General features: G+C 39.6%; 12 protein-coding genes across 12 annotated transcripts; 2 read left to right on the top strand and 10 right to left on the bottom strand.

The window, feature by feature from the left end:
* Nucleotides 1-31: 31 nt before the first annotated feature.
* BCR41DRAFT_349498 (hypothetical protein) lies at nucleotides 32-1,694 on the bottom strand. Its single transcript, XM_022023481.1, has 3 exons — nucleotides 1,193-1,694; nucleotides 450-1,115; nucleotides 32-325 (listed from the first exon to the last, which is right to left on the bottom strand). The coding sequence occupies exons 1-3, from the start codon at nucleotides 1,463-1,465 to the stop codon at nucleotides 95-97; spliced, it is 1,170 nt and encodes a 389-aa protein (XP_021883255.1). The 5' UTR covers nucleotides 1,466-1,694; the 3' UTR covers nucleotides 32-94.
* Nucleotides 1,695-1,855: 161 nt separating this feature from the next.
* Nucleotides 1,856-2,767, bottom strand: BCR41DRAFT_349496 (hypothetical protein). The gene has a single exon (XM_022023480.1). It carries the CDS (start codon nucleotides 2,663-2,665, stop codon nucleotides 2,153-2,155), a length of 513 nt encoding a protein of 170 aa, XP_021883254.1. The 5' UTR covers nucleotides 2,666-2,767; the 3' UTR covers nucleotides 1,856-2,152.
* Nucleotides 2,768-3,100: 333 nt separating this feature from the next.
* On the bottom strand, nucleotides 3,101-4,658 carry BCR41DRAFT_333983 (histidinol-phosphate aminotransferase). Its single transcript, XM_022021913.1, has 3 exons — nucleotides 4,075-4,658; nucleotides 3,682-3,947; nucleotides 3,101-3,571 (listed from the first exon to the last, which is right to left on the bottom strand). The coding sequence occupies exons 1-3, from the start codon at nucleotides 4,534-4,536 to the stop codon at nucleotides 3,130-3,132; spliced, it is 1,170 nt and encodes a 389-aa protein (XP_021883253.1). The 5' UTR covers nucleotides 4,537-4,658; the 3' UTR covers nucleotides 3,101-3,129.
* A 783-nt stretch (nucleotides 4,659-5,441) lies between these two features.
* Nucleotides 5,442-6,889, top strand: BCR41DRAFT_349493 (3-hydroxyacyl-CoA dehydrogenase). Its single transcript, XM_022023479.1, has 6 exons — nucleotides 5,442-5,522; nucleotides 5,640-5,689; nucleotides 5,772-6,004; nucleotides 6,146-6,287; nucleotides 6,375-6,423; nucleotides 6,550-6,889. Coding segments are annotated over exons 1-6 (771 nt in total). The 5' UTR covers nucleotides 5,442-5,520; the 3' UTR covers nucleotides 6,845-6,889.
* A 60-nt stretch (nucleotides 6,890-6,949) lies between these two features.
* On the bottom strand, nucleotides 6,950-9,395 carry BCR41DRAFT_349491 (WD40-repeat-containing domain protein). The gene is made up of 6 exons (XM_022023478.1): nucleotides 8,750-9,395; nucleotides 8,246-8,605; nucleotides 7,978-8,095; nucleotides 7,636-7,865; nucleotides 7,412-7,534; nucleotides 6,950-7,291 (listed from the first exon to the last, which is right to left on the bottom strand). The coding sequence occupies exons 1-6, from the start codon at nucleotides 9,378-9,380 to the stop codon at nucleotides 6,975-6,977; spliced, it is 1,779 nt and encodes a 592-aa protein (XP_021883251.1). The 5' UTR covers nucleotides 9,381-9,395; the 3' UTR covers nucleotides 6,950-6,974.
* Nucleotides 9,396-10,640: 1,245 nt separating this feature from the next.
* On the top strand, nucleotides 10,641-15,374 carry BCR41DRAFT_302528 (cysteine proteinase; the record flags this gene model as incomplete). The annotated part of the gene is made up of 11 exons (XM_022020673.1): nucleotides 10,641-10,777; nucleotides 10,999-11,162; nucleotides 11,314-11,825; nucleotides 12,000-12,108; nucleotides 12,266-12,590; nucleotides 12,709-13,334; nucleotides 13,450-13,733; nucleotides 13,880-13,989; nucleotides 14,126-14,921; nucleotides 15,015-15,135; nucleotides 15,256-15,374. The coding sequence occupies 11 exons, from the start codon at nucleotides 10,641-10,643 to the stop codon at nucleotides 15,372-15,374; spliced, it is 3,303 nt and encodes a 1,100-aa protein (XP_021883250.1).
* A 125-nt stretch (nucleotides 15,375-15,499) lies between these two features.
* Nucleotides 15,500-16,660, bottom strand: BCR41DRAFT_420470 (hypothetical protein). The gene is made up of 3 exons (XM_022029903.1): nucleotides 16,497-16,660; nucleotides 16,312-16,374; nucleotides 15,500-16,172 (listed from the first exon to the last, which is right to left on the bottom strand). Exons 1-3 carry the CDS (start codon nucleotides 16,635-16,637, stop codon nucleotides 15,567-15,569), a joined length of 810 nt encoding a protein of 269 aa, XP_021883249.1. The 5' UTR covers nucleotides 16,638-16,660; the 3' UTR covers nucleotides 15,500-15,566.
* Nucleotides 16,661-16,980: 320 nt separating this feature from the next.
* Nucleotides 16,981-18,545, bottom strand: BCR41DRAFT_349487 (DUF51 family protein). The gene is made up of 5 exons (XM_022023477.1): nucleotides 18,353-18,545; nucleotides 17,836-17,961; nucleotides 17,625-17,687; nucleotides 17,367-17,418; nucleotides 16,981-17,259 (listed from the first exon to the last, which is right to left on the bottom strand). The coding sequence occupies exons 1-5, from the start codon at nucleotides 18,445-18,447 to the stop codon at nucleotides 17,017-17,019; spliced, it is 579 nt and encodes a 192-aa protein (XP_021883248.1). The 5' UTR covers nucleotides 18,448-18,545; the 3' UTR covers nucleotides 16,981-17,016.
* Nucleotides 18,546-18,621: 76 nt separating this feature from the next.
* BCR41DRAFT_349486 (hypothetical protein) lies at nucleotides 18,622-19,179 on the bottom strand. The gene has a single exon (XM_022023476.1). It carries the CDS (start codon nucleotides 19,137-19,139, stop codon nucleotides 18,681-18,683), a length of 459 nt encoding a protein of 152 aa, XP_021883247.1. The 5' UTR covers nucleotides 19,140-19,179; the 3' UTR covers nucleotides 18,622-18,680.
* Nucleotides 19,180-20,178: 999 nt separating this feature from the next.
* Nucleotides 20,179-22,066, bottom strand: BCR41DRAFT_420468 (hypothetical protein; the record flags this gene model as incomplete). Its single annotated transcript, XM_022029902.1, has 2 exons — nucleotides 21,558-22,066; nucleotides 20,179-20,644 (listed from the first exon to the last, which is right to left on the bottom strand). The coding sequence occupies exons 1-2, from the start codon at nucleotides 21,968-21,970 to the stop codon at nucleotides 20,179-20,181; spliced, it is 879 nt and encodes a 292-aa protein (XP_021883246.1). The 5' UTR covers nucleotides 21,971-22,066.
* A 1,261-nt stretch (nucleotides 22,067-23,327) lies between these two features.
* On the bottom strand, nucleotides 23,328-24,058 carry BCR41DRAFT_349484 (hypothetical protein). Its single transcript, XM_022023475.1, has one exon. It carries the CDS (start codon nucleotides 23,906-23,908, stop codon nucleotides 23,375-23,377), a length of 534 nt encoding a protein of 177 aa, XP_021883245.1. The 5' UTR covers nucleotides 23,909-24,058; the 3' UTR covers nucleotides 23,328-23,374.
* A 694-nt stretch (nucleotides 24,059-24,752) lies between these two features.
* On the bottom strand, nucleotides 24,753-25,211 carry BCR41DRAFT_349483 (hypothetical protein). Its single transcript, XM_022023474.1, has one exon. The coding sequence runs from the start codon at nucleotides 25,130-25,132 to the stop codon at nucleotides 24,776-24,778; it is 357 nt and encodes a 118-aa protein (XP_021883244.1). The 5' UTR covers nucleotides 25,133-25,211; the 3' UTR covers nucleotides 24,753-24,775.
* Nucleotides 25,212-25,232: the final 21 nt, after the last annotated feature.

Here is a 25,232-nt window from a genome sequence, read left to right as displayed (position 1 = left end):
GCTCAAAATCACACCCTTGCATTGGTCAATGTTGTGGCAACAGACTTTATTTCTTTTTTATTTCCACGCACAAACATCATGGCCTATTTAAAATTTACAAATATTCATGCTTGGCGAGGACATCTGCTGCAAGGCTTGCTCCCGCAGAATAGAAGTTCAGTTTTGCAGAGCTGTTCGATGTCAACAATTTGACTTGACTCTCACCCTGGTCGTGATATCCACGCTTAGTATTTTTCTTTTCTGTCTCAAACATCAAATGGGATCCCTCGACTGTCGTAGAACTATTGCTTGTCTCCAGGTCGAACCAGCCTTTGAAATCGTCGGTCTATATATTTTAATATATAAATATATTATCAATAATCAACAGATGTTAAAGATCAAGGACCTTTGATTTGTTTTCCTTCATTCCACGATTTTTAACAGCCTATTCCGCTGCCACGACTACTTACCAGATTCACAGTTACGGAGCCATCCGCCGACTGTGCTAGGCATTTGACAAATTGGGATGGCGGCACCATGATAGAAGACAGGATACTGGCATTGGATGTTTTGTTAGTCACCTCCAAAGCCTGTCCCGTCTGTGAAGCATCCAGATTGAACTCAATCTTGGAGTTCGAGGTCGTTGTGCTAATGTTTGAGCTCTTCTCACTGGGGCCCAATAATGTACCAATCACAATCTTGCCATTCTTGGTTGTGTTCTCCATCCAAATACCCTGTCGTGTCGTTGTAGCATCCACATGTAGATGAATCGAAGCATTCGATGTCTTTGTCATCACAATTGATTGTCGACCATCCTGTGCATCTTCGACCCGGAGTTTCGCAGAGATAGATCCATTGGACGTTGTCAAATCAATATGTCCTGCAGAGAAGACACCAGAGATACTTGAGTTGCTGGTCCGGAGGGCGATGGAGTCTGCAGCAGCCAGGTATTGAAGTGCGATGGCTGCATTGGATAGCTCTGTCTGGACAGATGTCCAAAGGAGATGATCAAGGCCTTCGGCCGAGAAAGATGTGTTGGGTGCCTTGAGACGCAGAGATCCAAGATGCTGGAATGACCGAGGGATCTGGATGGTCGTCTCATGATAAATGTTGAAGCTTCCAAACCGTGTTGGTCCCTATCAATGTTATCCAATCAATATTATTGTTTCTCAAAGTATAAATCCTAATACAATTTTCTTTTTGTTTTTTTTACCTCAAGAGTGAACACATGTGTCTTATTATCAAAGCTTAGCTTGATTGCAACCTCATCTTTATCATTCTCTTTGGTGACCCAAATGCGAGTTGAGATCATCGCAAGGTTGGAATCATCCTCAGTTCCATGGATAAGTCGGATCTTACCCTGGACTTTTCCTGTGGCAATGAAGCTGAGACTGGGGTATTCCTTTGGATTGAAGGTCGAGTCGTCATTAGGGACCCGGATTGCAATGCTGGGTTGATGGATGAGTCCTACAAGAGATGCAAACATGGTGTGTCCTTTTGTGCAGGTGCTTTTCTGTGTGCTTTGCGTTGAGTGTTGTTACGTTTTACGTTTGCGCTTTGTTCGACCGAAAGGAAAGAGTGTGTGGGTGTGAATAGAGATTGATCTTCCTTGTTTTCTTGGCTTTCTGTGTAAACTTGTTTGTGTTTCGTCCTATCTTTTTCTTGTCTTTGTCCTGTACTGAAGTTGTTGAATCGAGGTAAGAAAAAAGTGAGGAAGTAAAATGGGAAAGGACACTACTTTTTATAAGCACTCACAGAAAATGCCAAGAGACTGGCTATAATTTTAATTTGTCTTGGCCTTTCTTTTTTCTTTTTTTAATGGGTCGACCTCTCGTCGCAGAGAAACTCTGTCTCTTTAAAACAGTAAAACAGTAAAATAGATAAGCAGTCTAGACTACAATTGCACAGTCGTACGTGAAAGCTTTGAATAGGCATAACAAGCACCAGTCTAGGACTTTTGAGCCATCCTGCACTTGTTCCTGTGTCTTTATTTATTTACTTTTTTGCCAAATATTTCATCCCACCCAACCGACATCATGATTGTAGCCCTCATTCTTGGGAGGATTCTTGTGTATTTATTAATGAATAGATCGAATTGACAGTGGGGAAACAGAGAGATATAGATGTGTATGAGTTTCTATGTGAAATAAGATAGTGAAAGAGTGTAGTAGATCTAAAGACTAGACACCATAGTTAATGCAGTGGATGAAATCAATACTATAATCCATCCCAAGATCATCTTCGAATCTAGATTACCCCAACCCCATCGTAGTTGATGTCCTACAGCACTGTTGGGTGCAAGGCTCGATGTGGGTGAAGGTGAAGGAGAGGATGAAGACGAGGGTGTGGGTTTGACGCAGGTCAGGTTGAATGTGGTCTTAATTAACTCGGGGAAATTCGTCTGAAAATCCGTAAGCTCCTTGGGCTGACAACTGGTGGAGCATGGCTGTAGCCAACTGTAATCAAAGGTTGACTCGCAGAGACAGGTCCTATATTGAGGATTCGAATAGTCTGAAAGGTTTGACAGGTTGACACCTGCGCAAGAAGGAAGAGTCACAATTTGTTTCTCCAAGCAGTCGTTGCAGGGAATGGAGATATCGAATTGAGCCGAGACTCGGTCAGTAGTCGATAACACAACAAGGATCAATGGTACAATTATGAAGAGTATGCGTAAAGAGCGGGTCATGGTGGGAAAGAAGAGATGATATGATAAGGATAATGATGCGGATGGTGGTTGGTGCCCAAAGGAAATTGGAAGGGGGAAGGAGAAAGAAAGGAAAGGAAGAAGAAGTCCAGGAGTCAACGTGGCAGTTTTTTGTGCGGAATGCATCAGGGGAAAAATTAAAAGTCCTATTCCACCCTGCCTCCAACGAGAGCCTCCCCCTATTTTTATTGACAATTCATCAATGCCATCTTTGCAACGCGACCATAGACGCCTCTTCCCTCTTGTATTTCCTTACACACGGTATTTTTTTTTTTTTTTTTTTTTTTTAAAAAATCATTATAATTAATGCAATAGTGGGAACATGATTAAGACTATATGGGGCTCATTCTTTTTTACTTTTACATATTGATTTCAATGAAAGATCTATATTGCTTTTTTTTTTTTTTTTTTTTTTTTCGTGAAATAAACACATTGGTGTGTTGTTTCTATGCAGAAAGTTGTTCCGTCAACCTCTTGATGACTACATCATTCTCCTCAGGTGTACCGACAGTGATGCGCAAACATCCTTCACATCCAATCTCTGTGCCTCTGAATCGAACAACCAGTCCCTGGTTTTTGGCCATGTCCGTATAGATATGGTGGGCACGCTCATTACAGGGTTTGCCATCCTTGTCCAACACCTCTACTAACACAAAGTTGGCATCGTTGGTACCTAAAACACGACCCAGTCCTGAGATAGACTTGAATGCCTCCAACAGTCGAGTGCGTTCCTGAACCATGACTGCAATGTTCTGACGAAGGATTTCTAATGCTTTAGGCTGAAGAGCTTCCTGAGCTACTCGTGAGGTCGTACTAGCGATGTTGTAGGGTGCCTTTGTAGCATTCATGTAGTGAGCTATTTCGGGTGTAGTGATCGCAACTCCCAGGCTGGAGGTTGTCAATTAATAATAATAATAAAAAATAAAAATAAAAAAAAGACAGTAAATAAACTTTATCATCTCAAAGCATTTTTTTTTTTTCTAAAAAAATAAACATACCGAACTCCTGCAAGTCCAAAACTCTTGCTCATGGTCTGCATCACAATCAAATTGGGATAATCATTAACCCAGGTAGCTGTGGTGCCTTCTTTGTTGGCATCAATGAAATCCACATATGCCTCATCCACAACAACGACACCCTTATAATTAGGCAAGGTTAGGACCCGACGAATACTCTCGTGTGTCAATGCTGATCCAGTTGGGTTTCCTGGGCTGCACAAGAAAATAGCCTTGATATTAGGGTGAGCCTCGACCTGTTTTTCGATCTAGAGAATGTTGAAAAAAAAAAAAAAAAAAAAAAAAATCAGTTTGAAATAGCTACGATTTCACTCTTTAATTGATTTAACTAAAATAAAATCCGTAAATAAGATCATTATGACAACAAAATAGTACCTCCTCAACGTTCAATTGAAACCGCCCATCAAGGGTTAGAGTGGCCTTGTGAACCTCCACATCGTTGATCTGCGCACAGACAGAGTACATGCCATAGGTCGGAGGAGTGATTAGGACTGCATCTTTGCCAGGGACACAAAAGACCCGGAAGACCATATCAATCACTTCATCGCTACCAACACCCAAAAAGAAGTTCTCGGGAGTGGCATTGGGGATATTCCTGAATTTGGCGATCAAATTCTTAAGATCATGCTGGTGTGGGTCAGGATAACGATTGATATCAAGTCCAGAACTGGTAACTGCTGCATCTGAAAGAGGGTTCAACGCGGGGCCATAAGCATTTTCGTTGGCATCGAGAAGTACACCCATGGAATAGTCATCTCGAGCACAACGATATGGCTTTAGGGCCAAGATATTAGGACGAACAATGGATTTGATAGAGAACTGAGATGATGCAGCCATGATTATACAGTTGACAGAGGGGGGAGATGAAGAAAGAGAGTTGAGGTATAGGAAATGCAGAAAAGGTGAGTAAGGAAGAAGGAAAGGAAAAGGGAGGATGAGCAACTGCGGGTGAAGTAGCTTGTGGGTGTTTGAAGATATTGTCTGAGTTCATTAAAACAAATACATCTTGACTCACTTCTTCCCCTTTGTCCCCGTGTGTGGGTGACTGGCAATCGATTCTCTCTCAAGCTATTGAGACTATGGACTCCTTCAAAGCACTCGCCATGTCCTCCAATCCGTAATATTTAAGGACTAGCCAGGGTGAACCATGGCCGTATCCCTTCCGCCGAGGAAACTCTATCTCTATGCATAAACGTGAGAAGCTTTGCGGTAATTACCATGGGGTGAATACCCTGTAGTTGGACATGATATCAAACAGGGTGTCTATCACGTAAAGTTGCTTGTTACATGAAGCTGTTAATTCCAAGTTAGCGATCAAGCAAGGCTCAAGTCGTGCATAGAAAAAACAGTAGGCCTGCACTTGTAAATTATATCTTTATAAAATGAATCCTTGTCCTAAAGAGAAACAAAGAAAAAGTTGAAAGTATAACAGTCCCTAGAGAAATCTGCTCAAGAGTGTTAAGCGCGGCTTCAAGAAAAAAACATGCGGGAGAGGAGAGGTTTAGAAAAGGGCCTCAGATGATGATTGTTGATATCATGATCCTTGGTTTCTTGCAACAGGGTGTTTCTGATCGACTCACTTTCGTCGCGTCTTGAACTTTGGTGAGACTCGTGTTGTGCAAACCATATTCAAGCCCGATCCTCCTAAATACCGTTTACTTTGACAGCACACAGGGTCATAGCCCCCGGTTCACCATCTACATTAAACATTAGCTTTCATTCTTTTTTTTTTTTTTTTTTTTTTTTTTTCTTCTTCTTTTATTCTTTGTACACTCTCTCCATCAATCTTCACGCGCTCACTTTTTTTATACATTCAAAACAATGTAGGTGGAAACAAACCAGTGAAATTAAAATAAAATAAAAAATATAATGTAAAATTCAACTCCAAACGACAAAAGTAATAAACATACTAATGCTCAGGCTTGCTTTGAATAATTAAGGCATATCCAGGGGAAAGCATTTGTTGTTACTGGCGGTAGCTCCGGGCTTGGTATGGCAGTTATTTTCCTCCACTTTGTCAACTGTTTAATTTATACAGCTCGGCTCACCATTTTTTTATTCTTCCAAACAAGGTGAGGCGACAGTTCGCGCTATAGTAGCAAAGGGCGGCAAGGTTGTGATTTTCGACATCAATGAGGAGCGTGGGGAGGCCATTGCTGCAGAATACCCGGATACCGTCCTCTGGCCTGGTGCAACTGACGTTGCCAGTGAGGATTCAGTCTTGTCTTCGATCGAAAAGGGTGTACAAAAATTTGGCAATCTCTCGGGCGTTATTAACTGTGGAGGCATAGGCATGGCTCAAAAGGTGAAGCAAAAACAAAAAGCTAAAAACAAAGCCAAAAAAAAAAAAAAAAAAAAAAAAAAAAAAGGTTGCAACTTTGTTCACACGATATATTCATATACTATTGCCCTTCTACTTCTTTTTTCTTTTTTAATGTTCTCTTAGATCGTGTTCAGAAATGGAGAACCACAGTCATTGAATATCTTTGAGGAAGTCATTAGGATCAACTTGATTGGCACATTCAACGTTTGCAGATTGATTGCTGCACATATTGTTGCTAACGTTAAAGAGCAGACTGAGAAAGATGGTAGGTTCATTCTACTCAATTTCAATATGTATCGGCAGTGGCAACGCGAATAGCAACAAACTTTTTTTTCTTTCTTTCTTTCGTTAGAGGACCCTGGTATCATCATTAATGTCGCATCAATTGCTTATACAGAAGGGTACGTAACAATAATAGAAAAATCCAAGACGTAAAAAAAAGTTATTTTCTTTGAAACTGTCAGTTTGAAATTCAAACTGACAAATAAAATACTGCGATTGACCTTTTTCTTTTGTCTTTTCTTCAGACAATCTGGTCAAACCGCTTACTCTGCCTCCAAAGGTGGTGTTGCTGGCATGACTCTACCCATGGCCCGTGACTTGGCAGGCTATGTCCGTGTCTGCACCATTGCCCCAGGGGTCTTTAGCACGCCTATGGGCAACTCAATCAAGCAATCCGTGTTGGAAAAACACATGATTCATCCTTACCGTGCGGGTAAGCCCAGTGAATTTGCACACCTGGCTTGTGCTATTATCGAGAACCCAATGATGAACGGTGAAATCGTTCGCATTGATGGTGCTGTTCGCCTCGGAAAGCTGTAGAAGCAAATAAATAAATGACAAATAAAAAATAAAATAAAGACAATCAACATGGTTCAAAGCAGCCATCTTCTATTTTACTGTCAAAAAAAAAAAAAAAAAAAAAGACTTTATGGAGCTCTTCTTCCTACGATTATTTCTTCCTCTTTGAGGCACGACCCCAAACTTTAACGGTGAAATCTGCGGATCCTGAGGCGAGAACATGATCAATCGGATGAAAGTCCACATCATACACCCGATCCGTATGTCCAGGCAGCTTTTGAAGTAGTTCATATTGTCCATCCCCTGCACTAACATCAAACAGATACACGTATGGGTCCATGCTTCCTGAAGCAAGCAATAGACTAGACTCTAGAGGCATATCTTTGTCTGAAAGAATCGACTGGGGCTCTTCATCTCCGTCAGCACCTCGCACTTTTCCTGGCCGTCTAGTCGCCGCACCAGCAATATCTGTCAGCATCACACATGAAACAAGCAGGAAAAAAAAAAAAAAAAAAAAAAAAAGTGCGTCAATAAGATGAATTAGATAATCTGGAACTCATAAATACACACTAAAAGTAAGCGGCGTACATTCTTGTCCATGGAAAAAGGCGCTTTTGATAGGCCAATGTTTATTCCTGTAGCCCTTCAGTGAATGGATGAGACGTGGTATTGTCGTTGGTGGCTCGAATCCCCTATCATAAACTCGAATTACTGAAAATATATATAAAAGCGTATTTAAAACATATATATAAGCATTTCTGAACTAAAGGAAGAAAAAAAAAATCCGTCTGTAATCGGAAATCATGCTCTACCATTGTCATAGCTATTCACAGCGAGCCAGCGGGATTCCGGCTCTTCATTCTCAACGCTATCAATGCCATCCAAAGTTCCACGCTGCTTTGAGACTGCAATATGAGAAATAGGTTTTTTTGTGGGCTCGTTCAAAATGGATTGCAATACTCGACCCATCCTGATGTCCCAAGTTTTCAGATATCCGGAAGAATCTCCGGATATGACGGTCAGACCGTCATGGTATACATAGCTATTATTTGTTTGTTTCAAATCATCCAAGAGGAATTCGTTAAGCTGCGGATATTTTTTTGAAGACTATTGTTGACAAAAGAAACTTCGAGTACTTTAGTATGCAAAATTACATTGAGTTGACCATTGTGTCGTTCTTGATCGCCGTAGCAGGTGCGCCACTATTGTCTCTCCTTATGTCAATCATGCTTAATAGGTTGCGTGTTGTTCCACTGAAGAAGATATTGTTATCTATATATTTTTAAATTTTTTTGTAAGGAGAGCATTAATTCTAGCAATGATGCTATAGAACCATCTGCAATCCTTGTCCTTGGAGAAGCATTTTTTTTTTTTTCTTTTTCCCTTGAATAGTAATAATGATCATAAAATATTTTAGCCTACTTTGCGGATGAAATCGTACACACTGTACAAAGCCATCGTGGTCAAAATTATCCAAAAGTTTTCCTGATTCGACTTCCCAGAGCCTGCAGGTCTTATCATAGGCAGCTGAAAGCAGAACAGTAGAATCATATCCCCATGCCAAATCCGATATATTGAGTCCATGCCCCTTGAGAACATACAACTCATTTTGATTCGTTGTGCCATCCCAAATCCTCACAGTCTTATCAAACGAGCCGGTAGCGAGGAATTTGCCATTAGGAGAGTATTGTACAGCATAGACAGCTCCTTGATGACCCTTCAAGTCGTTTTTCAAGTAGAATTGTCGTCCATCTGATTTTGAAGATCCATCTTGTCTCGACACTGTGGAATAAATTTAAATAAAGGAAAAAAGAAGGTGTAAATTAATCCTTTTCGCCTCTTTTTTTTTGAAACCTGGACGACATTTTTTTCTTCTTCTTTCAACTTCATTTTCTTCTTGCCCTGCTTTGCTTTGTTTTGCTTTACCGATATTGCCCATATTCAGCCGCCGCACGTTGTCCTCTTCTGCCTTGATCAGATCTGCTGCATTCTTGAATTGTGTTTCTACATTTCGTAGGGTAGGATCGGAGCTACTGATAGGATTGGTTGTTCCTGCATCGACTTTGTTTTGATTTTGTTGTGTAATCGTCATATTTGAGAGGAGTTGATCCAAAAGCTGAGCCATATCATTCTGAAAGCCAACTGTGCTCTGACCTGAACTTGGATTGGCGCTTGTACCCTTTCCTGTTATACTATTATTTCCTGATGAATCTCCTTCGTCCGTTGTTGCTGTTGCTGTTGCTGATGTATGATGATTATTATGTCCATATTGTTGTGGTTGCTGCTGTTGGTGATGGGTATGATTATTACTATAACGATGGCACTTCTGTATATCCTGACAGCAATGGGCCTTTTCTTGTCCTAACTGTGAGGAGTAGATATAGGACAACTCGAAAAGTGATTTTTTGAGTGCTTTATTTTCTGCTTCAAGAAGGTCGATCTTTTGCTTGAGCGATTTGGTTTCACGAACGAGTTTCTCGATGGCGGGGTCGACCTGTTGAGAGGATGAGGATGAAGGCTGGTGGGACTGATGTCCAGCAGCGCTTGTTGCTGACATTGCCAAACAACAAAAAAAAAAAAAAAAAAAAAAAAAAGCAAAGTAAAGAGCTTACTTCAAGAGAGATGGAGCGTCACTAAAAAAAAAAAAAAAAGCAGTCGATTATTCGTCAGGTGATACGACGCAGGATGCCTTGGCACAGAACACGTAAATGTAAATCTCTTTCTTCCACTTTTTTTTTTACTGTCTGTGTGTCAGTGTGCTGGATGTGCCAAGGTGTGCGTGCGAACATGCGAACAAAACAACGCGAGGACTTTTGGACTGATTTTGATAAAAGGGTGCTCGGTCGGCTCTTCTTTTCCTCACTCTTCTCTTCTTTTCTTTCAAACCCTTTTTTGTTTCTGCCGCCAAAATAAAATAAAATAGAGAACCTCACGTTTGATATTCACTTCACACCCTATTACTTCTCTTCTCTACTTCTCTCACTTCTTCACTACAACCATCATCGCTACTTCTATTACAATCCACTTTGACTATTACCATCAACAATAACCAACTATATCACCAACTTTATCTAACATTCAACAAAAGAAAAAAAAAAATAAAAAATAAAAAGACTCAATAACTCAATACAAATCTATCCATCATTGACGCCCTACTCCACCTCGTCTTTGCCTACCTCAGTCCTCAAGTCCTTGTCCTCCTCTGCCTCTTCGTATTCGCCTATCAATATCTCCCCCGCAATATGGTACGTTCTGATGTCAATACTGTCCTATCACTCACACGTTCCGCTCTTGTCTATAAATTTTTTTTATTTATTTCATGAATGTGTTTAAAATCAACGTTAAATACATTGCGTTCACAATATGTGCATCGTGCAAAAAAAAAAAAAAGAAAAAAAAAAAAAAAAAAAGTATGCATCCATCCATGTGGAGACGTGATTATCTCCCCATCGGAACATTAATAAGAAAATGGTGCATGAGCGGGCGATTTCAGGTACCACATTACAAATTTGCTCAATGGCGTCATTCAAACATGTTCCATGAAACCACTTTTTTTATAGGAAGGACATCCCAACACCAGACCGAAGCGTGCGTCACCCATAGAAGAAAAACCAGCTGTTCAGGAATATCATTCGGTCGATGATGGTAACGTGAAGGATGCGTATGCATATGATCCATATATCTTTAAAGTTTTTTTTTTTGTTCTTTTGCGTGCGGCAACTGAATCAGAAAGCCACTAGTAAAAAAAAAAAGGATCACTCATATATTTCTGTATTTTCCCCTTACTGTTGACTCGCGACTCCCTTTAGTGGAATGGATGACCAAGACATTGATCCCTACTCATCCGGACCTTGAAGAACGTGCATGTGGGATGTTCCAATGGCATATTACCGATTGGAAAGCTCTGGACAAGCGAGTGACAGGGCCTGAGTTTGAGATTGGAGGATACAAATGGTAAATTGCATCAAAAAAACCTTTCTTCTTGATGATGACGATGATGACGATGATGATATTCTGTTGTCTTTTATATTCATATTCACAATCTGCCTCATCATCAATCGTAAAGGTTGTCAACTTGTCACATCTCCTTTTGCCCACAGATGAAAAATTGCTAATCAAGTTTTTTTTTAATCTTTTTGGTTGTTGTTATTTCTGATCAACCAACTGTTATTCAGGCGCATTCTCCTCTTTCCTCAAGGCAACAATGCACCTGAAAGTGTAGCTCTCTATCTGGACTCTGCGGAACCCAGGGACCAGACTGATCCTCACTGGCATGTCTGCGCTCAGTTTGCACTTTTGATGTCCAACCCACATAATCCAACAGTCTACATTGCAAATAGTAAGGGAGCAAAAACATAGGAGGAAGAGTGTCTTATTACTTTGGACTGCGGTTTGATTCCAAAAAAAAAAAAAAAAAAAAAAAAAAAAACATTCTTGTTAAAAGCAAGCCATCTCATCTTTTTTTTTTTTTTTTTTCTCCCTTTTTCTAGATGCTCAGCACCGGTTCACGATTGAGGAAGCTGATTGGGGATTCACTCGCTTTACAGAGATCAAAAAGCTGGAAACTCCACTTGATCACCGAGGACTGCCACTGCTTGACAAGGGTCATACTGTAATCACGGCTTATGTACGAGTGTATAACGATCCAACAGGAGTGCTCTGGCACAATTTTATAGACTATGATTCCAAGGTGATGACGGGATATGTGGGTCTCAAAAACCAAGGAGCAACCTGCTATATGAACTCGCTTCTTCAGTCCTTGTTCTTCACCAATTATTTCCGCAAAGCTGTCTTCAACATCCCCACAGCAGAAGATGAACCTTCCAAGTCCGTATCATTAGCCCTTCAACGTGTTTTCTATCAGTTAGCAACAAGCAATAACTCTGTCGGGACCACAGAGCTGACAAAATCATTTGGATGGAACTCGTTAGAGAGCTTTATGCAGCATGATGTCCAGGAATTTAATCGTGTCCTGCAAGATAATTTGGAGGGCAAGATGAAGGTATAATGATAGACACACATGCCATTGCAAAAAAAAAAAAAAAAAAAAAAAAAAAAATTGAACAGATACAATTTGCCAATGCTCTGTATGACGCATTATCATTGTATATGATTCAATGGATGACCGCCTACGATGAACGATGACTAATGAAAATCTTTTTTTTTCCTTTTTTAGGGCACAGCGGCTGAAGGCGCTATTCAGAAATTATTCGTTGGCAGGATGAAGAGCTACATCAAATGTATCAATGTCGAATACGAATCGTCTAGAGTTGAGAACTTTTATGGTATAGAAGAATGACGGAATTTCACTTTCTTTTTTTTATTTTATTTTATTTTATTTTATTTTATTTTATTTTTTTTATCAGACATTTGTTGGAGCGAACCTGCTTACTTATTCGCTATATTGAAATATCCTGTATATCCTGCTCTACTATATCATAGATATTCAGCTCAATGTTAAGGGGTGCAAAACGCTGTATGATTCGTTTGCCAATTATATTGACGTTGAGACTCTTGATGGTGACAACAAGTACATGGCAGAAGGTCATGGGCTTCAGGATGCAAAGAAGGGAGTGATCTTTGAGACCTTGCCGCCAGTCCTTCATCTTCAATTGAAACGCTTCGAGTACGATATTGAACGGGATGCGATGGTTAAGATCAATGACCGACACGAGTTCCCGCTTAATATCGATCTAGCTCCTTTTGTCGAGGACAGTGAGGAAAAGCAAAAGGCTGGACCCGATGGATTCAAATACACATTACATGGGTATGACTAACAACAACAAGAGTAAAAAAAAAAAGCTTATGATTCACTATTTTTTTTCCTCGTCAAATATTGATTTTTTTTTTTTTTTCATTGCTATTGTTGTCCTTAATGCATATAGTGTACTGGTTCACTCTGGAGATTTGCATGGAGGCCATTACTTTGCGCTTCTCAAACCCGAGCGCGACGGCAAGTGGTATCGCTTTGATGACGACCGTGTGACGATAGCGACTATGAAAGAAGTGTTGGACGAGAACTATGGAGGAGGAGAGCCTTTAGAGAATCTGGCGAGCATGACACTGGCAATGCGGCAGATGAATAGACACAAACGTTTCACGAACGCTTACATGTTGGTCTATATTCAGGACAATGCCATGGATGAAATATTAAAACCATTGACTGCTGCTGATATTCCTGAACATCTGCAGCGCCGGCTGGATGATGAACGAATTGCATTGGAAAACAGACGTAAAGACCGAGAAGAATCGATGTTGTTTTACAATGCCCGAGTGATCTCGGAAGCAGATGTGAAGCAACATGATGGATTTGATCTCTTTAACCCATTAAATCCTACAGCTGGTAAGCTGATCAAAGTCAGGAAGCAGGACACGTTTGCCAAGTTCAAGGAAGTTGTCGCTAATACCTATGGATTGACGGAGGACCAGATTCGAATTTGGACTCTAGTAAAGCGTCAGAATGATACTGTTCGCACGGACACCCCTATCCCAGATACGGATTTGAACTTGAGTAAGTCGAAACTGCAAACTCCATTTTTTTTTTTATTTTATTTTTTTTTTTTTTTTGTTTTTTGTGACGTGCCTTAAACACTGACAAAAAAACAACTTATTTTTCATGCTCTAAGCAATGGATGTAATCAAGGAAAGATATGGAACGCGTACTCAGGCGGATCTGAAATGCTATGTCGAATTTGCGGATAGTCCCGGAGGTGCGAAGACGCTTCCCACCCCAAACGAGGGTGCCAGTGGTACTATCATGATCTTTACAAAGTTTTACGATCCATACACCTCCAAACTGGAGGGAGTAGGAAGAATTTATGTTCAAAAGGCCAACAGGGTTGGCGACATTGTGGGTATTCTCAATGAAAAAAAGGGCTTTGCGCCTGGTACAAAATTGCTACTCTTTGAGGTAAAAACAAACAAAGCAAAACAAAAAAAAAAAAAAAAAAAAAAAAACTGCTATATAGCAGCTTCTTTGCTCATAGTTTTAACGACTTTTTGTTATGATGAAAATCTTTTTGCTCACATAACCTCTAACGTCCTTTCCATATCTAGGAAATCAAACCCACTATGATTGAGCCAATGAAGATGAAGTCATCATTTCAACACAGCGAGATTCAGGGAGGTGATATTATTGTTTTCCAAGAAGAATTGACACCAAGGCAGTATGTTAAATTTTGCTGGCAATTTTTTTTTTTTTTTTTTTTTTTTTTTTGTTTTATTTTGGAATTACAGAAATTGGCTCATTCGTCCTTCCTTTCTTTATTTAAAAAAAAAAAAAAAAAAAAAAAAAAAAAAAAGAATATCCGAGCTCACAGCTTCGAATGCAAAGCCGCTTATTCCGAGTTACTATGAATATCTTTGCAACCGAATTGTGGTGGATTTCAAGCCAAAGAATACTGAAGATCCCTCATTGAAGACATACTCTATTGAGCTTAGCAAGAAGAGCACATATGATCAAGTAGCGTCCAAACTTGCGGAAAAATTAGGAACAGATCCATTACATATTCAATTTACATCTGCAGGCGCACCCAGTGGCCTTCCAAAGGCAATTATCAAGCGTATACCGAATATGCAGCTACAGGAAATGTTGGCTCCCGGATATATCCAACATCATCACCATCAACAATTGCATAATCCACAGGCGCTTGCTGGAATGAATGGTGCTGGAGTAGGAAGATTGAGTGTGATTTATTATGAGAAATTGAGCATCAGCATTGTAGAACTGGAGAGCAAACGGTTGATTAAGGTCACATGGCTTGGCCCCGCCCTGAGCGACCAGTCGACCCATGAGCTATTATTGCTAAAGACCAGTACCATGAGTGCGGTTGTGGATGCATTGTTACCTAAGATCAAACTGGCGCCAGAAGGAAGCAAGAAGCTTCGTATGTTTGCAGTGTTTAATGGCAATTTGATCAAAGAATATGGGGTTATGGACCCAATTAGCAGCGTCCACGATTCATTGTCAATTTATGTGGAGGAAGTTCCAGTATCGGAGCTTGACCGCAAGGAAGAAGATGTTATCATTCCATGTACCCACTTCCACAATGATATTACACGAACACACGGCATCCCATTCCGGATGGTTATCAAGGAGGTAAAACACTTTTTTCGCTTTTCTCATATCTGTGCAGTTTATCTCTCATTTTTCTTTGCTTATTAACTTTTTTTTTTTTTTCCTTCCTTCCAGAACGAACCTTTTGCAGAGATGAAAGTGCGTATGCGGGCACGATTGGGCATGAATGAGAAGGACTTTGCCAAGATCAAGTTTGTTTTATATCAGGGTGGCAAGCTTAATGTATTGAACGACGGTAAGCTTTAACAACTTCATGAGCATCGTATGCCTTGTAAAAAAAGAAAAAAAAAATGCATGTATTTATATAAGCTTAATACTCAACTTTTATTTTTATGTTCGCTATTGCTGCATTTAGATGACATATTGAGCGAAGCGGAAATTGTATCTGGAGACTTTATTGGTTTGGATCATGTTGACAAGACTAGCAGGAGCAATCGTTTGTTACCCGAGAAGCCAATCACCATTAGAGGATAGAACAACATTAAAAAAACCCCCTTCGCCTTTGTCTATTAGCAACCTTACAAAGAAACACAAAAATAAAGATGTTACAATAAAAAAAATAAAATAAAAAAAAAAGAAAGAAAGGGAGAAAGAGGTCGCAGAGAAGGCATGTTTTATTATTTTACTTTTTTTTTAAAAAATATATATATATATATTATGGTGTATTTATAATGATGAATCTTTCTGATGTTCAAGATCACTATCAGTTGCATAAAGGTCCGCTTCCTCTACCTCAGCATCCAGATCACGATCCATCATCAACATCATGGCTGCTTGATCAGAATCCTCTTGTTCGGCTTCACTTTGGTCGTCTAAAATGTCCAAGATATCTTGATCCAACTCGTCCGCAAAGGATGTTAAAGGAAATGGGGAATTTGGGGACTGCACTGTTGCTGATACTGACGGTAATGCTGATCCTGTTGCCATTGCTTCTGTTGCTCTTGTTACTCTTGTCGATATCATAGACGGCGATATAGGTTCTCTAAGATAATCCACTTGAAGATGCTCATGATTAAGCCCCAAGTCCATATCCATATCCATATCCAGGTTATCAAGGTCTAGGTCCAGATCCAAGTCCTGGAAATCCTCATTGTCTAGAGTCTGATCCAAATCTTGTATCAATGCACTATCACTATCACCATAGCCATCACCGTAGCCATCGCCATTGTCATATCCATCAAGTGCTTCCTCATACTCTATCCCTTCTTCCTCTTCTTCTTCCTCTTCTTCTTCCTCCTCCTCCTCATCTTCCTCCTGCTCTTCCTCAAGGTCCTAATAGATCAAATTAGAGAGAGAGAGAGATGAAGAGAAAGAGAGAAAGAGAGAAAGAGAAATGATCAGGATGATGTCTTGTACAAAAGTTAAAAAATAAAACAATACAACACAATTCAATAAAAACCCATTCCATTACCACAAATGGTTTTGATAAGCCTGGAGGTATGAAATGCGTTCCTGATTTCTGTATACTTTTTTGCTAACAAATAAGAAAGAAAAAAGAAAAAGTAAAAATGATCCTAGTTCTTTTACACCTCACCTCTTTTTTTTTTTTTTTTTTTTTTTTTTTTTTTGCTTTTAATTTTGTAAATGTGCCCTAACCAAACGTTGATAGGCCAGTTCTTCTTGTTGTAATTCATCTTGCATGTGCTCAACTCCATTCTGTCGAGGGTACCATAACCTCTCTGTTCTCTGTGGCACCAAAGTTGGCATTCTACTTTGAGGTGGGTAACGGGACGACATTGTAGACAATTCGTTGAAATGTAAGGAGGAAGTAAAGAATGTTAAAGCTTTCCTTTTTTTTAAAAAACAAAGTTGTGACTGTGCGACGCGTCCTAAATGCTAAATCATAGTTTTATTTAAAAGGATACAACGGCTTCTAGATCTTTGTGGCCTTGCCTCTTCAATTAGAAGCATGCTCATGCAGCGTATCCTCAATTATTGGGAGTATAAACATCCACAATTATCTTTTCTGGTTATTCATTCATTCAGACTAAAAATGAATGTAAGACAGGGACGGGATGTTTGAGTCTATTAAAAAGGAAATATAAGAAAAAAAAAAAAAAGAATGAAAAGAAAGAATGATGGGAGGAGAAACATCCTGAATCATCATCCTGTTTGATCAACGAAAGGCCAAGTACTCCGCATAAGTCATTCCAGCTTTTTGACTTTGGTAGCGGGTAAGGATGATGCCATCCAGGACATCCTTGGTAATGGTCCCCCGGAATCCTCCTTTACGCAGTAAAGACTCAATAGCCTTCTCTTTAGTCCATTTTTGCTCCTTGGCTACCTCTGGCAAGTAAGTTGCCGTCCTCTTGCGACCATTTGTGTCCCGGAACTCGATCCAGATACCATGAGTACCAGCCTGGCAGGAGAGAGGGAAAAAAAAAATTCAAAATATAAGGGTGAGTAACGGGTACAAAAGCTTTTTTTATATGTTTGATTGCAACAAAAAGTTTTTTTTTTACTTACTTCCCAATCGAGATAATTTTCGCCCTTTTCAAAGTTCACTAGTAGTGAGACGCTTTTTTTTAAAAAAAAAAAAAAAAAAAAAAAAAAAATATTGAAAAAGGGGGTGCAAAAGAAGTTGATCATCAGTTAACAGATTGACTTTTCTATCATCTGCGCACAGGACTGTTCACGGGCTCAATTGCCACTATTTCACAAATCTCTATATGCTCCCTTTTTTTAATGTCATCTATCATGCGTATCACTTCTTTTTTTCCTTACTGGCATGTCAACGATGGAATTTCCTTCTTCAATATTGGTGGGAATCGTCCATCCTTGAAAGCACTAATTAGTAAAAAAAAAATTCAGATTGAATAGGAGATGATTTTTTTTTTTTTAGTTTTGTCTCATATTTGGTTAGAGGTAAAACTGTGACAGGTACGAGAAAAAAAAAAAAAAAAAAAAAAAAAAAGGAAATATCTGTTCAACAAACCTGGTCAGGGCATACTCCTTCAGCCCAGAATGCAAAGGCATTGCTGAGAAATTGCCAATACATCCTCGCAAGACCAAGTCTGTCATGTCTCCATTCTTGCTCGTGTTCCAAGTAACAAACAATGGACTACGAAAAAGGAGATAATAATGATATTATAATGAAAGCGATGGACAGCCGAAACATACAAAAGTATATCCCCAGCGAAGGAGAAGTAAAGCCAATTAAAACGTCATTCAGTCGTATATATGATAAATTTAAAAAGAAAACGAGAAAGATTAGTGTTTGTTGTTGAGGAATTAATGAACTCATAGAAAAGAACAATAAAAAGTATTAAAAAAAAAAAAAAAAAAAAAAAAAGCTCTTTGCTTGCCCCATTCCATTCTTTGCTAGATGAAATTCAATTGAATATCTTCATGAATGTAGGAATGGAAGAATGAGTAAATGAATTAAAGTGACTTTTTTTTTTTTTTTTTTTCATTCGCTCATGGAAGAAATTATAGAAGAAATGAATACTAACTATTCTTCATTTTCAAAAGTAGGCTCTGCAACAGGCCTTAATTCAAAGTAAGCAACAAGGGCATCGAAGCAGTAAAAGCAGTGCTCTTTGGACATGACAGAGTTGGTTCAGATAAGGCTGAGTATGTTTCGGGAGTGATGTTGGTATGTAAGTTATCCAGGTATGAAAGAAGGAGTAGGGAAGAGAAGGGAAGAGACAAAGAAAAAAAAAAAAAAAAAAAAAGAAAGAAAGAACAGTGGCAAAGCCCAAATGGGCGGAAAAAAGAAAAGGATAGGACTGCTTTTTCTTTTATTGAATAGCTCGATAATTGAATGCTTTAATTACAAAATTACATAATTACAATTAAGGTTGTAACAAAAACTAATACCACCGCAAAACTTGAAGTAATGACTGTTCTTCCTGCACCCTCCATGTCAACATTCGCGCACATCGCTCCCTTGGTCTTATTATACGCATCCATACTAAGCTCTACATACGCTGCTGGGCATCCACTCTGGTCGTTCTGGCATGATGTCAGCCAATGAAAGGATGATGCTAATGCACAAAAACATCTCTTAGCCCCTGAATCTGTCGCATTGGATCCAGGTACCTCACTATAGCTCGCGCAGTTGGAGATTGACTGGATATTCTTCCGAAGACATTCTGCACATTCCTTATTGTGGGCGCCTGGCGCTGGGGTACTTGTAGGCGCTGGGGACATAGGCGACGGTGGTAGTGCGGATGGTGCTGACTGTGCAGCTGTAATGCCTGCTACAGTTGCTGAAATGAACAGGGATCGGAGATGCATGCTGAAGTTTAGAAAAGGATAAAATATGTTAAACAAGAAAATTAAAGGCTTGGTTTAGACCTTGCTCAAGGCATCTTTTTATACCTTCAACGCCAATCCTAAAGGCCATCATTATGATTTCACTTTCTTCCATAAACACATGAAAGGGGCATGGCTTCCGATCGGCCGGTTTAACAGCATCATAGATAATATACGTTGCACAAACAGTTCCTAAGTGTTTGTTCAGATCCAGAAAAAAAAAATGACATCGTTGCGCGTCAAAGCAGAAAGTAGAGAGCCCATATTGCTGACTGTTCCTTTATACATTTGACCTAAACCATATGCGTATAGTTCAACCGAGAACACTTTTATTGAATTGAAGAAAGTAACTATCTGACATCCACGGACATGGAGATAAAAAATGAATTACTCTCTTAAACCATCATCCGAGTCGCCATAATACCAAGAAGAAGTATAGCAACTCTGGAAGCGGATAGGGGGTTTAAGGTGAATGCATTGTTTGGCTTGTTTTCATTTGTAAAATTCGGGCGTTGGCACCGCTGTTGCTATTGTCGCTACTGTACCTATTGCTGTAATTGTCCTTCTGGTCTCCACAGAACATGTCAGACCATACTAACACTCCTTGAGAACTTGACACCCTAGCGCTATTTACATGTAACATGTTCAATCAAATATATTTTCCCTACAATTCGTATGAAACCAAGCCTCAAGCCTCAAGATACAGTACCCTTTTTTTCTTCGATTAAAATAAGTTGTATTTTTGAAAGAAAAAATAATAATAATAATAATAATAATAATAATAATAATAATAATAATAATAATAATAATAATAATAATAATAATAATAATAATAATAATAATAATAATAATAATGTGAATGTGAATGTGAATGATTTATTACATAGTGATATAGAACTAGAAGAATCAAGAAAAAAAAAAAAGAAAAGAAAAGAAAAAAAAAGCTGAAATAGCAATAAGAATAGAAACATCATTTCTGCCTTGAATGGGGTATATTATTATTGTTATTACTATTTATACTTTACAGCACTTGGCCAATGGCCACCACAGTGACCCCAAGGGCAGTGGCTCTAGCTATATTAAAAGGAGTAGTAGATAAATGTGCCGTATTACTGGGATTGTTTAACGAATTGATATCAACGCCTTCACAGATCTTTGGTTTCACCACCTCATAAGACTGCAAAATGGTTTGGACAAAGGAACTAGAACATTTACTCTCGCCTTGACAAGAGGTGATCCATGAGGTTGTCGATGCCTGAACACAGGCACATTTTTTGCTTTCCGCATCCAGTGTACTTGGAACTGCATAGTTGCCACTGTATTCAATCGTGGAACAAGGGGAGAGTGAACGAATATTGGAATTGATGCAGTCGTTACAGGCTTGTGAGGGGATAGCAGGGTTCATTTGGGCATTGACGACAGCAGCGACAAGGACAAGTATTGACGTGAAAAAGGACTGATAACGCATGAACGATTTCAAATGATATCTAAAAAAAAAAAAAAAAATGCGACGTACTTGGTTGACAGGATCTACTACAAAATGATTAAAAGAAGGGGAAAAAAGGTTGAAGATTGAAGTAAAAGATCTGAAAAGGAAGGGGAGTGGAGGACGGCGAACATTTATGTGGCCTGCATTCCATGGTTCATTTCTTAGTTTTGATTGTATTTAGAGTTAGAAAGGACTTAGGCATGGTTGGGCGGTGCAAATCATCCTGGGCTCCTCTGTCCAATTTTTTTCTTTACCATTTCTAATGTCTTTAAGGATGTCTTTCCTAAAGGCGCATCACCCATACATTACGGATAACTCTTTCAGCCCATCAAAACAGACAAAAAAAAAAAAAAAAAAAAAAGATAAGAAAAGAACTAGTGATAAGGCAATTATTTCCTACTATCAACTTGGTTCTGCCAAAAAAAAAAAAAAAAAAAAAAGACATTTCCGGCCCTGTTGTGTTGTGAAAAAGAATGCGCCGCTTTTTCTTGTGCTCTTTTTTTTTTTTTTTTTTTTTTTTTTTCGATCGTCTTGATCAGAGTGCTCTCTCCCCCATATATGGACTTCCTTATATACTCATCGATCTCTTCGTTTCCATCTCTTTGTATGTACTTGTCATTAGCCTCATGTGGCATCTGCTGAAATAAAGACAAATGCTCCTGTACTACCCAAATGACAGCTAAAACATTTAATACATGGCTTCGGTATAGTTGTAGAGGTAGTGGTGGTGCAGACATGTGCGAACTACACAGGAACAATATCCTTTTATGCGGCGCAGCTATATCTCTTTATCAAGAGATATTAGTCAGATAACATCGCTCGGCACATCCATCAGTCAGCACCCAAAGCATGGTTCGTTCAGGCATGGTGTACGAAGAACATTTCTTATTATTAATTAGAATGTATTTTACAAAATAGCCTGGACAAAGACACCAGCCAAAGCCATGGCAACACCGGCAGACTTGGAGACGCTGAGGGCACATCCAGCATTACCATTTGCGCTAACATCGACACCCTTGCAGTAAGTATCCTTGCCGTACTTGAAACCCTGGATGACCAAACTGGTGAAATCTGCACCACAATCACTGTTACACTTCTCGACCCATGCGGTGTTTGAGGCCATAGTGCAGTAGCATGTCTTATCTGCAGCCGCTTTGGCGGGATCCATGTTGGGATCAAAACCGTTGCAAGCCTTGACGCTCTGGGCACTCTTGGTCAAACAGTTTCCGCAGGCTTCGGACATTTCAGCCTGAGCAGCGACCATGGACGAAGACGAGGCAAGAGCCACGATCAGGATAGAGGCAACGACGTTTTGGAAGCGCATTGTGTGATGTTATTATATATGTATGGGTGTGTATGTGTATGTGAACGTATAATTTACGAAAGGCGTCTGTGAGGAAGCGGTGGAGTTGACGTGAGATGATTGAAGATGGTGGGAGAAGCAAGACGTTTGTCTCTTTTTTATAGTTGAAGGAACTCTTCAAAAGATAAACAACGCCATTGTTTTTTTGCCACCAACAACTCTAAATACGAAAAACAACAAGCAAATATGCACCATGGTCGGCTTTCTACTGTTCAATCGAGAGCGATCTGCTAAGAGTAATTTAGTCCCGGCGTCTTAAGAAGAGCATAAAATAAAAGAAAGAGAGCACAGGTAGACGAATAAAGAGCCTTCACCAACCGTCGACATACAAACAATGGGAGAAAAGTGAGGCAGTGTAGTGAGGGCTAAATGCTCAGAAGCATGAGCTTAATTGGAATAAAGAGAAACAAATAAAAATTCTCTCTCTGTCTGTGGACAATTTCATTTACTTTGCACGTTCCTCTTCGTTTTTTTGTATGTCGATAAAAATAGACAGCTATCCTGCCTCTGCCTTCAAATACTGTACACATTGATACACATGCTGATTCTAGAATGAATCTTGGACTCAAGCGTTCTTACTTGTGGAAAGGTGTCCTCCCTTTCCAAACAAGCAATCCACTCCAAGTTCTTCTGAAGTAACGACTTTCGGATTAATACATCTTTATAAAAAGCGCGTGTGCACACTACTTTGTCCTCAGCCACCTTCTCTCTGTTGTGTCCATGCAAAGTCTCAAATTCCAAGCAAAGCGTAACTACATTAATTGGCTGTAGGACAAAAACTTCAAATGCCCTCACACCTAACGATTCATGGACAGGCTAGGCTAGACTAGTCACTTTCCCTTTGACACTGTTGTACACGTCTGCTACTAGCGATATTTGATTGAGCCACCCTAAAATAATAAGTTGTCAGCCAGTGGCTGCATTTGTATAGCAACTGCGCCAGCAGCTATAGCAACCAAGTGCACTTTTCTATACTGTATATTCCTAATTTGAAAGGTAAAAGTTTATATTTGACATACACTTGCAAACGATGTAGGAAGAACAAGGCAGTTAGAATGACAAGCCAATCAAGCCTATATTAATTGCCGTAGTAGAGTCCTCGCTAGAAAGTCGTTGACAAATATCTTTTCAAGGATTTAAAGTGGATAAAGTACTCTCTATTCAGATAACATTTGTCGACTTTCTCTAGTAGATAAATAGACATGCACATGTATACAACAATGTAACGAAGACTGAACCCTGGAAATGAATCGCGTCCAAGAAGTATGCATTATAATTGAGATGTACATGTTTTCCTCTCCATCATTGTAAAAAAGGACCAGAGCCGATGTAATTTTAATAAACTATTACTATAATTTCCCTTCTCTAGATAAAGCTGGCTCCAATAGCAACAGCAACTGACACAGCACCCATAAGCTGCATGAAAAATGTCGAAGGCATTGCGCCAACGATGCTGGACGATGGCTTATCACTAGGGGAAGCCATTGAAGGCCCACTACCGGAGGCAGTTGGAAGTGCAGAGCTAGGCTCTACAGGGTCTGTGGGTTGAGGAATAAAAGTTGGCGTCGTTCCATTGCATCTTAATCCAGCTTGCTCCATCGTGGCGGCGTATGTCCCCTTGAAAGATTCGACGTCAGGACCGCATTTTGAAGGATCCTTGCAGAGATCAACCCATGCTCCATCCAAGGAAGAACACATGCATGCAGCATAAGCAACAGATTCTCCTGGATTAAAGCTTCCCATGGTGATATTGAGATCCTTACAGAGTGGAAGAGCACGAAGTGAATCCTGGAGACAAGTCGTGCATATAGCTCCATCTGTATTGTTGCCGTCATTCTGTGCCGAAACTGAGGATACAGTGAACGCGAATGCAATGATCAGAGCAACTGAGAATTTCATAACTGTTCTTTTAATAGGTCTTGGAGAAACGTGATGACAGATGAGGTTTTGGAGATGAGGATGGAGATGAAAATGAGGAGGATGGAGATGAGGAAGAACACTTGACTTTAGTGATCCTTACTCCAACACCAGTAACATGGTATGACAAAGGTATAAACAAAGTGGAGAGTATCCAAGTTTTATAATTTTATAATTATTATTACTCAGCACATGTCACTTTCGCCTTTGCCCAATGTTCTTTATTTGTGCAACAGTGCCCAGCTCAAACAAAATCGGCGGCATATTGCAAGTGTTTAATATATATATACATGTACTTTCTTCTCTCAAACTCATGAAAGGGTTACAAAATAGGCATTCGCATTTCCGTCTTCATTAAAGCACATCTCTTTGTTTTTGATTATTTGATCATTTTGTTTGTGCTTGAGGAGAAATGAGCTCCAATATCATTGCATTAGGTCAGGAGCTGTCTTTTTTATATATCGACCATGTAATCAAATTGTGGAGAAAAATATGAAGATGGTGAGAGAACGATGCGCTATGACCCCTGCCTTCTTTTTAACTAATTGCCCTTTAACTCTGGTTGGGCAATGGTAATATTTCATCCGATTCACCTATGCTGGCTTTACAACCTATTCTGATATAAACGGTCGAAGAAGAAGATCTTGCTTAGTTCTTAATAAATACTTTGATGTCGCTAGACCACCGGCAAGCGCATCTAATGGACGCTTTTCCATGGTACTAAAACGACAGTCAATAAAGGAAGAAGGGTACTGAATTTGGTAATCTCATTGGGACATTTCCAATATTCTTTTTATATATATACATGTATATTTATTATTGCTTTGCTATTTCCTTTATCACTGCTGTTTAAAATTTTGCAGGTAAAAAGACCGGTGTGGGTTGGCAAGACAATCCTGCCGCTTGAATGTTTTCGCTATATGTGTTCTTGAATGACAGGATATCTTGATCACAGTGCTCTGCACCAGTGCAGGCATCGACCCAGGCTGCATCCAAGGAAGAGCAGAGGCAGGTTGCGAAAGCCGAAGGGTTGTTGCCAGGATTCAAGTTACCGATTTGGATATCAAGACCCTTGCAGTCAGATAAAGATGAGAGAGAGCTCTGGAGACACGTCATGCAACTGTTCAGGGGAGCAGACTGTGCAGATTTAGAAGTCAAGGCCAGACTTGTAAGAGCTACAAGAGCGATTGCAGAATAGAGCTTCATGAGATCTTTTTATGACTTTTGATGGATGTCGAAGGTTCCTTGAGAGGCAGAGAAGGAGTAGAAAGAAAGGAAGAGAAAGAGAAAGAGAAAAAGATAATGG

Source organism: Lobosporangium transversale (genome assembly GCF_002105155.1).
Source record: "Lobosporangium transversale strain NRRL 3116 chromosome Unknown BCR41scaffold_10, whole genome shotgun sequence".
NCBI lineage: Eukaryota > Fungi > Mortierellomycota > Mortierellomycetes > Mortierellales > Mortierellaceae > Lobosporangium > Lobosporangium transversale.
Note: the sequence above shows the minus strand (reverse complement) of the source record. Positions and strands in the feature narration are given on the sequence as shown.